Source organism: Lepidochelys kempii, chromosome 3 (genome assembly GCF_965140285.1).
Source record: "Lepidochelys kempii isolate rLepKem1 chromosome 3, rLepKem1.hap1, whole genome shotgun sequence".
Classification (NCBI taxonomy): Eukaryota; Metazoa; Chordata; order Testudines; family Cheloniidae; genus Lepidochelys; species Lepidochelys kempii.
In genome coordinates this window covers 131,360,621-131,372,878 of record NC_136382.1, presented here as the reverse complement: position 1 = coordinate 131,372,878, position 12,258 = coordinate 131,360,621, and the positions used below count along the sequence as shown (strand labels likewise).

At 46.2% G+C, this 12,258-nt stretch overlaps 1 protein-coding gene across 1 annotated transcript in view; it reads right to left on the bottom strand.

Annotated features, from left to right (window-relative positions):
• PGBD5 (piggyBac transposable element derived 5) overlaps nt 1-11,235 on the bottom strand; it is a 100,570-nt gene extending 89,335 nt beyond the window's left edge. Inside the window, exon 1 of the mRNA XM_073338036.2 lies at nt 10,612-11,235. Coding sequence (XP_073194137.1) covers nt 10,612-11,221 — 610 coding nt within the window. The 5' untranslated portion in view covers nt 11,222-11,235. The remainder of the gene's footprint in view (nt 1-10,611) is intronic.
• Between the last annotated feature and the right edge of the window lie 1,023 nt (nt 11,236-12,258).

The following is a 12,258-nucleotide window of genomic DNA, read 5'->3' as shown; positions in this document are numbered from 1 at the left end:
AGATATGCTTTCTTTGATCTGCTTAGCTCTTAGAAGTTTAGGGGCTCCAAGCTGCTGGCCCCGTGCTGCCCCCGGGATCCCTAGGGACAACTCTGTCTGCCATTAGGGAATTTTTTCCCCCCCGAGAGCCCCCTGTAACATTTCTTGAAGCCCCAGGGGAAACCATGTGCAAGTTAGCACCATGTAGGTTGCTACTGGTCACTGTCTCTTCCTCAACAACCCCAACTCAGGGGAGCAAGCTGCAGGGAATGAGAAGGCAGAACCCAAATGAATACAGCCCCAAGGCATTGCATTTGTTGCTTCCCAAAGGATAAGATTTGTTATACCTTAAGTTTACAAATAAGGCAAATAGGTTTATGTGTAGAAATCAACCACGCTACTGAATTAATGGAGAACTTGAGTTTGTTTGGTTTTCTTTAGCGAGCCTATCAAGTGACAAACAGTCCAGCAACCCAGAAACACCTGGGATACGTGGCAACAACATTGAAAGTTTGATTTGGGATTTATCCACAACCATACAACATATTCAGCAGTATTGGGTCCGAAACCCCTCTGGTTTTCCAGGCTCAGCTCATCTGAATCTTTTGTTTTGATTCAACGTAAAAATAATTCTATTGATAATGGGCCCTGCAGAACTTAATTTCAAGCCTTAAGGAACAGCATCCTTCCTTCTGGAGAAGTTTAGATGTCTTCTCCTCTTTCAACCCTTGTGAACTGTGTGTTATACAGAGGAAACTGAATATGCAAAAAAACAAAGAAATGAACAAACACACACACACCACACCACACAGTCACTGGGAAAGGGTTCTGAGTCTGGGAAAGTAAAGTTAGACACGCCATATAAGATTATTAATTTATCTAGTCTGGCCTCCTGGTTCTAGCAGTGGCCAGTATCTAACACAGCAAAAGGAAGTGATCATAGAATATCAGGGTTGGTAGGGACCTCAGGAGGTCATCTAGTCCAACCCCCTGCTCAAAGCAGGACCAATCCCCAACTAAATCATCCCAGCCAGGAATTTGTCAAGCCTGACCTTAAAAACTTCTAAGGAAGGAGATTCCCCCACCTCCCTGGGTAACGCATTCCAGTGTTTCACCACCCTCCTAGCGAAAGTTTTTCTTAATATCCAACCTAAACCTCCCCCACTGCAACTTGAGACCATTACTCCTTGTTCTGTCATCTGCTACCACTGAGAACAGTCTAGATCCATCCTCTTTGGAACCCCCTTTTAGGTAGTTGAAAGCAGCTATCAAATCCCCCCTCATTCTTCTCTTCCGCAGACGAAACAATCCCAGTTCCCTCAGCCTCTGATCTCCCCATTCCCAAATGCATCTAGCCATTTACACAATGAAATACATGGAAAAAGTTGTGCATCTGGAATCACCGTTACAGAAAGTCAATTTATGCCCTGAAACATAAAAGTTGATTATCTCATCTAGGGCCTAACTCAGCAAGGCCCTTAAGTATGTGGGTAATTATCTGCATCTGAAAAGTTCCATATACATCGGTGGGACTAATCACATTCTTAAAGCTCCACAGATGCTTTAAGTGTCTTGCTGAACATGGGCCCTCGTTTGCACAGCTACAAGAGTTGTTCGTAGTCAGAAAGTTAGCCAGCACTCTTAAAAAATACAATGGTAGTATTTGACTTGACTTTCTGCAACAGTGAGTTCCACAGATAAACTCTAAAAGAGCTTCATAAATATCTGAGTGGGATAATTTTACAGGTTTGCTTCCAGTGACAGGGGGGTGTGCTCAGTGACTCAAGAGGTACCTTCTGATCCTACAACTTATGTTCCTAAAACTAATGCTTCAGCCAGTCACATTTAGGGGTCAGGAAGGATTCCCACGCCTGCTCCCAGTGTACTTTGTTCCAGCCACATTACTTTCTTTGAAACAGAGATGGCCACGGCTGGAGATGGAACACCAGACAGGGACAGCCAGTCCTCTGAGGTAGCACATAAGTCTCTTTTTCAAATGCTTGGCTGCTGTGTCTTGCTCACATGCTCAGAGTTGTACTGATTGCCATTTTCACGGGCAGGAAGGAATTTTTGCCCCCGGTCAGATTGGCAGGAACCTAGAGGAGTTTTTTTCATCTGTCTTCCTGTGCAGCACAAAGTGCAGGTTGCTTACTAGGATCATCTGAAAAAAGAAAAGGAGGACTTGTGGCACCTTAGAGACTAACAAATTTATTTGAGCCTAAGCTTTCGTGAGCTACAGCTCACTTCATCGGATGCATGCAGTGGGAAATACAGTGGGGAGATTTTATATACACAGAGAACATGAAACAGTAGGTGTTACCATACACACTGTAACAAGAGTGATCAGGTAAGGGGGGGCTCATCTGAGTACACCTCACTAAATCAATTCCCTGCAATTGCAGGGGCCCCAGACATTGGTGCATCACAGTCCCTCCTATCTGTCTGTCTGTGGCACATAGTAGGTAAAGCCCCATGAGGGCTGTAATACTTCAGCATAATGCAGGTTATTGTGCACAGTAAAGGGTGGGGTTTAGCGGCCTGTGATGTGCAGGATGTCAGACTAGATGATCAGGGCCAAAAGGGACCACCTGAACTCTCACTCTGAAAGACAAATCAATACTTTAAATTTGTCTTTCTTTAATTTAATCTACTTGGTATCCATCTGCTTCTGTGCCCTATGCAATCAGAGATCAACCCCTCTTACAACAGCCAGCTGTTAAGTCTCTTTTCTGCTTCACAAGAAACATCATAACATAATAGTCTTTTATACCAATTCTTCCTGTTCAATGTACAACTTTTATTTTTTTCCCCAAGCAAGGCCATGTACAGTATTCTTTGCTTCAACATCTCTCTTGTGTACTCCTGTCTGACATGATTTTCCGTCCTCACAGAGTGCCTCAGTGAACTACATTTAGGGTTGAAAGGGATAAGTTACACATGATCTACAGAGCTTATACAGTCCCCTCCTGCAGTACAAACTGTCTAACGGGCTGAAAGAATTCACCTTCCCTATCTGAGACTGCATTTTCTATCCTGTCAGGAACTCTCCTGCTGTGCCTCCACATTAAGAGTATTGCACATTGATTAGGAATTGTGCAAGTCCTCTTCTGCTTGGCCTGAAAACTTGAAGTGTGTCTGAGAGGTTCTTTACATGAGTGAAGATCAGCTCCATAGTGTACTACTCATCCCTCCAGTTCTAGTCTGCAGTCACCTCCTGCTCCTTCTCTCCGATTGTCAAACCAGAGCATCTTCTCTGCTTGTCTTCAGGGTACAGCCTGTACAAGCAATTCCTAGGTCATAGGGTTGCCCAAAGTATATATGGCTGCTCTCTCCCCACTCCTCACCCTCTGGCTCCGAATTGATCAGCTACAGCTTTTTATTCTGGTGAATGCAAGCAATATCTATTCAACTATCAAATAAGATACAGGAACGAACATAGTTTTGCGCATTTTATCAATACAAATCATGTGAAATTCTATGCCACATCTGAGGAAGGAGATGTGGAAGGCCAGGAGTTGGAAGAATGCTTTAATTAATACACTATTAACAGGTGCCTGCAGTTTTCCTGGTCTTCTCCTTAGGAAGCTGCCAGAGACACCACTACTGTGACAAGATATGCTAAGCAACCATCATAAGCTTGTCCCCCTCCCACGCACACAGAAGATCCACTGTATAACCTGGCCGGTCATATTGGCTGAGGGGAGAGAAAGTGGATCTAACACCCTCTCCTTTAAGAAATATGAAATGGGAATGATAGATTTGTCTCGGCAAGGATGCTCTCCCTGAGAAGAATGCCATGCCACAAGAAAGTGAAAGGACAGATGAATCGGAGGACTATTATTCGACTTGTCCTTGCACCTACCTTTGGAGCACAGCTATTCTCTATTTTAATGTGTTCTGCTTTGACAGTACTAACAGAGGGACAAGTTAACCACAGAAGAAATATAATATAAGAGTACAACGGGATGTCTTTATTAGTTGGCTTTGATGGCCTGTGCCAAGGATCCCTAACAATATTTCAGCAATCACCATACTCTCACTGGTTTCTGAATGCAGGAAGGACAGATATTATAACAGGTCTTCTCGGGGAATCCGATTATATCTATTGTTAACATTCCTTTGAGGTGTGCTTCATACTTCCCTACTGGGGAAGCCATATTTGTGCAGGATTCATTGTGTTCCTACTGAATTTGGTGGGATGTTGAGCATGGAAGGAAACGTTTCAACTGAGTGAAGCCTCCAGCATCTTTCAATTCTGTGCCACCTCGGCAAGTACTTTCTGTGAGCTAAGTCTATACAGACTAACTAAGCTAATCAGTGATTAGTACCCTCAGTCTCAGCAGAAAACTGAATGTACATGGAAAGACCACCCGTTCACACCACAAGGTGGTCTCTGCAGTTCAAGTTTGAAACACATTGACAGGGCACTGCTGTTTCTTATGGTGTTCCTGTATTGTGCAGAGAGAGGACCGTACTTCCCAGAGCTGCTCATCCACTACCTTTAAATTACCACTTCATTCACTTTAAAAAGAGATGGGGGATCATTTGGCCACATGCAAGAGATCAGTCTGGGAGTAAACATGCTTCTCCTATGCAAAAGGCTACAGATATATTGTGAAAAAGAGCCCTTAATCTGCAGTGTTTACTGACTTTTGGGTATTAAATACAAAGTATGAATGCTTGCCATTTTAAGAGCAGAAAATCTGGTTCTTCTACCCAGTTTAAGTAATGAGCATTTTGCTGCTGAACTTGAACATGAATAGTGCAAAGTGGGGGAAGGGAAACGACACCTAAATTGCATTACATTTTAAGATCAGCAAGGTTGTCTTGCACTGAAATCAACACTATTAGCAATGATGGATGGAGAGAAATCAGCTTTTGGCCCAATAAAACCTTCAGAAGCAGTTGTTTAGATTTCATAAGATCTAGAAGATACTGAACCTTTGCTAAATAAAGATGTGGATTATGCTAAACATAAAATCTTTTAGATCATCCTATAGACATTTCCTCTGACATCTCAACAGATGCATTCACCATCATTCTGCAATTCTGAGTCCTATTACTGTATTATTTATTATATAACAAACACACCCAGGAAAATACTGAAGAGAATTTATCCAAAAGTGAATGCAAAATTATTTCCTATAAATATTCTACACTTTGAAATAATTTTAGAGTTCACAAGTCAAATAGGCCAATTTCTCTGACGGCCTAAATAGGCAAAACACCATTGAAGTCAGGGGAGTTTCACCCACATTCACAAGCAAAGAGCTATTTGGGCCAAATTCTACAGCAGAATCTGACACAAATGAATAAGTGATGCTCAAATGTTTTTCCACCTTCTGCAGTGTATCTTTCCTGCTATTCTTGAACTGGACCTTTCTTTAGAGATTTTGTATCACCCAGAATTCCAGATTCTTTTCAAGATTCAGACCAAAATTCCCCTCCTTATTACAAGCCTCTATGAATATGCTGCATCCTACCTTGAGCTCTCTCTCTCTACTCCCACCCTGCTCCTCTAGCACTGGCTTCTTCTGCCTTTCCATGTGATCTCACTATCTCTGACTCTCCTCCCTTCTGCACAGTCTTCCTGTAGCTCTCTGCTTAGCTGAGATTCTATTCTTTGAAATCTCAACTAAAAAACCTTTTTCTTTTCTCCTTCAGCTATGTTCCACCATCGCCCCTTCAGTTACTATTTAACTCCTGTAAAACACATTGGAATACAGGATGTATGAATGACTCCATACTAACTAAATATGTTGTATTATGAGGTTCACTAGAGACTAGATGGAGGGAGCTAAATACATTTCTTATTCTTATTTGAAAGGAGCCAAATTCATTTTCTTTATTTGAATAACAGCAGTGCCAAGAGGAACCAATGAAGACTGAAGCCCTATTGTATGAGGCACTATGCAAACATAGTAAGAAACAGCCCCCACCTTGAAAAGCTTACCATCTTGTAACCTTCATCCATCCAACTGGAAGATGGTTCATTAACCATCTACACAAATGCATCTCTCCCCCTCCTCAGCTAACCCAACTTCAGTAAACATTCTTCAGTAAAGTTAAGACTGGAAACTCTAACTTTAATGATCGCATAATCAAGGAGACAGATTGCATGTCTCAGATGTGTTTAGTCAGTGTTTATACTGCTGCTCTGAATAATTTAATCTGAGAAGTGGACACGGCCCAATGTAATATTTATAATGGAGTAAAGCTGCTTTAATGCACACCTATAAACAATTCTTTTCATTGTTGTTTTTTTTTTTGTTGGCCTTTGGTGAACTAGCAGAAAAAGTGAAATGAGAATTCTTTAAAGTAAAATCTCTAATGCTCACCAGTGTGTTTTTTCAGCAATGAGCTGCAGATGCAACTAATATTTAACTGGCTAGCTCCCAAAAGATGTGGCCAGTTAACTGCATTCATCAGAAGCTATCCTTTGCTTCCTGACATGCATATTTAGAGTGTGCTACGCTGCTGCATGCAGTCCTAATTCTCATCTACCCAGCAAAAGTGATCTTCTGCGTACAGGGGTCAAGTCACATCTGACAACCACTTTGCGATAAATGAATGTTTCCTATAATCTGGCTTTTAGAAAATGTTTTTCCCCACCATAAATGTAGGTTAAACTCTGCCCATGGGCTCAGGGTTTCTGCCCCATGGGGAGCACCAGGGCTCGGGACCCCAGGATTCAGCCCTACTGCTCCCAGCTTCAGTCCCATATGGGGCGCCAGAGATCAGGGCTTCAGGGGGCATCGGGAATAGGGGCTTCAGCCCCGCAGCTCCTGGCTTCAGCCCATGGGGGGCACTGGGTTTCAGCTGTGGGGTCCTGTGGCCCCCCTGAAAGGGCCTGCAGACCCCCATGCGGCTGCAGACCCTTGGTTGAGAAGTGCTGATCCAGTAGATATAGTGTACTTGGACTTTCAGACAGCTTTTGACAAGGGTCCCTCACCAAAAGGCTCCTAAACAACATAGGCAGTCATGGGCAGTCTCATGGATCAGTCCCTGCTAAAAGATATGAAACAAAGGGTAGGAATAAAAGATCAGTTTACAGGGTAGAGAGGTAAATAGCAAGGTCCCACAAGGATCTGTACTGGGACCAGTGCTGTTCAACATATTCATAAATGATCTGGAAAAAGAGGTAAATAGGGAGTTGGCAAAGTCTGCAGATGATACAAAATTACTCAAGATAGTTAAGTCCAAAGCTGACTGTGATGAGTTGCAAAGGGTTCTCACAAAACTGGGTGACTGGGCAAGAAAGTGGCAGATGAAATTCACTGTTGATAAATGCAAAGTAATGCACATTGGAAAACATAATTCCAACTATACATACAAAATGATGGGGTCTAAATTAGCTGTTACCACTCAAGAAAGATCTTGGGGTCATTGTGGATAGTTCTCTGAAAACATCCACTCAATGTGCAGCAGCAGTCAAAAAAGCTAACAATGCTAGGAACTATTAGGAAAGGGATAGATAGTAAGACAATAAATATCATAATGCCACTATATAAATCCATGGTACACCCATTGCATGCAATTCTTGTCACCCCATCTCAAAAAAGATATTTTAGAATTGGAAAAAATACAGAGAAGGGCAACAAAAATGATTAGGAGTATGGAACAGCTTCCGTATGAAGAGAGGTTAAAAAGACTGGGACTGTTCAGCTTGGAAAAGAAATGACTGGATGGGGGAGGTTATGACAGAGTTATATAAAACCATGAATGGCATGGAGAAAGTGATAGGGACGTGTTATTTACCCTTTTACATAACATGAGACTCAGGGGCCACCCAATGAAATTAACAGGCAGCAGGTTTAAACAAACATAAGGAAAGTATTTCTTCACACTATACAGTCAACCCGTGGAACTCATTACCAGGGGATGTTGTGAAGGTCAAAAGTATAACTGGGTTCAAAAAAGAATTAGACAAGTTCACAGGAGGATAGGTCCACCAATGGCTATTAGCCAAGATGGTCAGGGATGCAATCCCATGCTCTAGGCGCCCCTAAACCATCTGACTGCCAGAAGCTGGGACTGGATGACAGGGGATGGATCACTTTATTATTTGCCCTGTTCTGTTCACTGCCTGAGGTATCTGGCACCAGTCGCTGTTGGAAGACAGGATACTGGGCTAGATGGACCATTGGTCTGGCCCAGTATGGCCATTCTTATGTTCTCATTCAACCAAGTTTTTGCCAAAGCTAATCACTATTATAGATACTGTATGCAGTTCATGCCACAAACAGAACAAGAAGCAGCAGAAATCTCTCTCAAATCTTCTAGTAGGTGGAAGCAGTCTCTGTATTACCAACTCTCCTCGCTCCAAAGACTTCTGTGTTCACTTCTGTCTCCCACAAATCAAACGCCTTCATTTCTAAGGAAATCTGAACTCATGAGCTAATAGGTCATCAACTTAATTTTCTTTTTTCAAAGAAGCAATGAAAATGTCAATCCCATCTCTATATTAAATGCATATCACTGCTTTAAAGTTACACAAATGTATACACTAGCAAAGGCAAAGAATTTAAATGTTAAGTTATTTCATCCTTACTTAACTCCATGAAAAGTATGGTCCAAACTGTGTCCTCAGATATGCTTGAGAATTAGAGGAATCCAAGATATCCACTGGAGTTCTCTTTAAAGACCCACAAGAGTTTTATATTAGTACGTGATGTTTAATATTTTACAGTGCCTAGACAGGGGAGCAGCAACCTTTTTTGCTTTTGTTAGTTAACACGTCAGTCAAAAATAATGTTACTGTAATATAGTATTTGGAGCTTAACTTCTCTTGGGGGTTCTTTTTACATTAGCTTAAAAAAATATACTTCCTCTAGCTCTGTTTTAATCCACAGTGTGGTACAGGGAGGTTTGTTGAAGTGCACTTTTTTTTTTTCTTGAATCTTCATTTATTTGTTAAATATAGACTTTTCTCTGATACTTCTCATCAACGTTAATGAATTAAGCCTGACAATCAAGAATAGAAACCAGTGGGGTTGGGCTAGCAAATATCAAATTGGACAAGATACCAGTAGCAGAGTATGGTAACATCTCAGAGCTCACATATAAACCTATAATATATAGTATTCTATTTGATTGCTGTATTTTTTACGTTCTGCAAGTTTTCTTTACATGACTTTTTTTTTTGCTACATACACAATGTATCATTAACGCTGTGGACTGATGTTGGAATGACTCCCTATAAACCACTATGACATCTCACACAGATCATTCTATTAAAATCTCCATACCATGCATTGCCATGATACATCAGATCACTGCAGTGAGCTCTCAACGTTTACTTTATCAAAGACCTGTGTGGCAATGTGTAGGACTGAAGATGGCTTTGTGGTAAGGACAAGGGCTGAGGAGCAGAGTTCTATTTCCAGGGCTGCCACAGACTTCTTGTGTGATCTTGAGCAAGTCACTTAATCATTCTGGTCCACAGCTTCTTCCAGCTGTAAAGTGGGTATAATACTACTCCCATATTCCTATATCATAGGCCATGTACATGTTAGGACACACAGGCTGAGCAGGATCTCCAGCTTCTAACTCCAGCAAAGCAGCAGAGATTCCCAAGGCTACATTGTATAACCTGCCATGTTGTTCTGAAGATCACAAAATTATCAGGGGAGAAGAAAAAGGACAAAGTGTTCATAATCAGTCACATCCTGCCTTCCATAGGTCTTGTTAGACACCATTTCATCTAAGTCCAGGCAATTATCCAGTTACTGCATAAATACAAGCCATGCCTTATAAGGACTAAGGTATGAAAAAAGCCAGTGCCCTGAAAGAGGGGAGCTATCCTTTATCCTAATTAAATCAAATAAAGCTTTCAGCCCGTGCACAGGAGAGATATTTCTATACTCCGGCCTGAAAGGCAATGATTGAACAGCCGGCCCTACCCTGCTGCTGCTCTTGTGCAGATGCAGCGAGCTCTCACTCTTCCCGAGAAGGGGTTGTTCTCTCCCTCGTGACTAACACGCACGGTACCATCGGCCCGAGGAGCGATTTGTTTAACGAGGCCAAAGCGCAGTCAGGTGGCAGGAGTCGGCAGACCGACCGCACTCTCTCAAACTAACCCTGCGGATCCAGCCTCCCCTTCCAGGGGGTTTCGGGCGCCGGGCCAGGGATGAGCAAGTCAGCCTGGCTCTCCCGCCCGCTGCTACGCCCGTTACCCCGCCCGCTAGTTACAGTCGGTGCTCGGGACACCTGGGGCCGAGGCCGGGGCACAGACCGCAGCGGGGAGGGAGCTCCGCGCCCTTTGACCTGCACAGGGCTCGGCGGAGCGGAGCGATCCGGGCTCCCTTGCAAGCAGCCGCCCGGGAATGAGAGCTGCTCCCTTCCCGGCCTCTGACCAAACGGCAAAAGTGCCTCCCCGGCTGCACCCGCCCTCCTGTCCCTCAGCCTCAGGCCCTGGCTGCAGCCCCCACATTAACCTTCCCGCCGGAGCAGGGACTTGCCCTGCTCCTCTCGCCTGCCTGCCTGCCGGCCGGGGCCGCCTCTTGAGCATTATCCGCAAAGCCCCGTCCCGCTGCTCCCCGCGGGCAGCAGCCCAGGCCCCCCCGCCCCCAGCCCGCGAGGGAGGGGGCTCCCCCCTGCAGGCGCCACCCCGCTCCCCAGCCCGCCTGTTACCGAAGCTATCCTTGAAGTCTGGGGGTGGGGCGTCGCGCAGGGTCGGGATCCAGCCCCCCTCCTCCTCCTCCTCCGTGGGGCCGGGGCTGCAGCCGCTGCCGGGAACCTGCTGCCGCTCCGCCGCCAGCGCCCTGGGGACACGGCGCCCCCTGCCCCGGGGGCCGGGCCCCTCCGCAGCCGCGAGCTGCTCCTCGTCCTCGTCCTGGGAGGAGGCGGAGCGGGAGTCGGCCGAGGTGCTGTAGAAGGGGTTCCCGCTGCTGTCCTGGCCCGACTCCCCGAACACGTCGTCCGAGATCTGCAGGCTCTCGTAGCGGGAGCGGGCCGCCTCCAGCAGGGACAGCGCCTTCCGCCGCGGCCCGCCACCGCCGCCGCCCTCCGCCATCATCCCCGCCGCCGACAGCAGCAGCCGCCCCCGCTCCCCGCGGCCCGGCTCCGCCGCCTCGCCCGGCCGCAGGCAGCAGCCCAGCAGCGCGAGCGGCTCGGACAGCGAGGCAGGGAGGCAGGGAGTGGCAGACCCGCCGCCGCCACCCAGCCCTGCCTCCCTCTGCCGCCCGCGCAACCCACCCCTGTGTGTGTGCAGGGACATGGGGGGAAGGAGCCAGCTTAGCATCTCCAAATACCACATCCAGCCAATTATAGCCGCAGTCCTCACCCAAGAGGTGGGGTTATATGGCCGCCCCGGACGGCCTGGGCCCGCCCACGCCCCACCCCGAAGGGGCGGGTCTCGGCGCATTTAAAATCACAGAGCCCCTTCAGGAGAGCCGCCGCCGGGAGAGGAGCGGGGCCCGCTGCGCCTCGGGCTCCGTGAGACCTCCGGAGGAGGGGCGGGAGTTCTTCCGCTCTTCCCCCGGCAGCGAGCCGCCCTGCGGGAGCTGCGCTTCCTCCCCCACCCCGCGGCGCACGGAGCTGTCCGCGGCCTGGGGTGCTGAAGCCCACCCGCCCCTGAAGCCCCTCTGCGGCGCGCGCGTCCAACTTGCGGCTGAGACTTTTCAGTGACAATCGGAAGAGACTGTATTCACTCTAGGTCCTCGGGGTGTGGCGGTGCTTGGTACTTAATGGCTGAGAGCCGGGAGCGGGATTGTCACAAGCAACAGCAACCCGTGGGAGAAGTAGGAAGGACACAGAAAAGCACACAGGCCCTTAAACCGAGTTGAGGCATAGGAGGGTCATAATGATCACTATCCTATCACACCTTCTTCGTGCAAAATAGGATGTGCAATCGCTTTTGCTTGCATTAATCTATAGCTGAGGTCTGCAAGTCCCTTTCATATTGATGAGAGCCACCTTAATGAAAGATGAGTGCAAACCCTACTGGGCCTAGGGAAAAATGGGAGGAGAGGAAAGGTCACACTATCTGTATCAGGTTTCAGAGTAGCAGCCCTGTTAGTCTGTGTCTGCAAAAAGAACAGGAGGACTTGTGGCACCTTAGAGACCAACATATTTATTTGAGCATAAGCTTTCGTGAGCTACAGCTCACTTCATCGGATGCATACAGTGGAAAATATAGTGGGGAGATTTTATATACACAGAGAACATGAAACAATGGGTGTTACCATGCACACTGTAAAGAGAGTGATCAGGTAAGGTGAGCTATTGCCAGCAGGAAAGAAAGAAAACCTTTTGTAGTGATAATCAAGGTGGGCCATT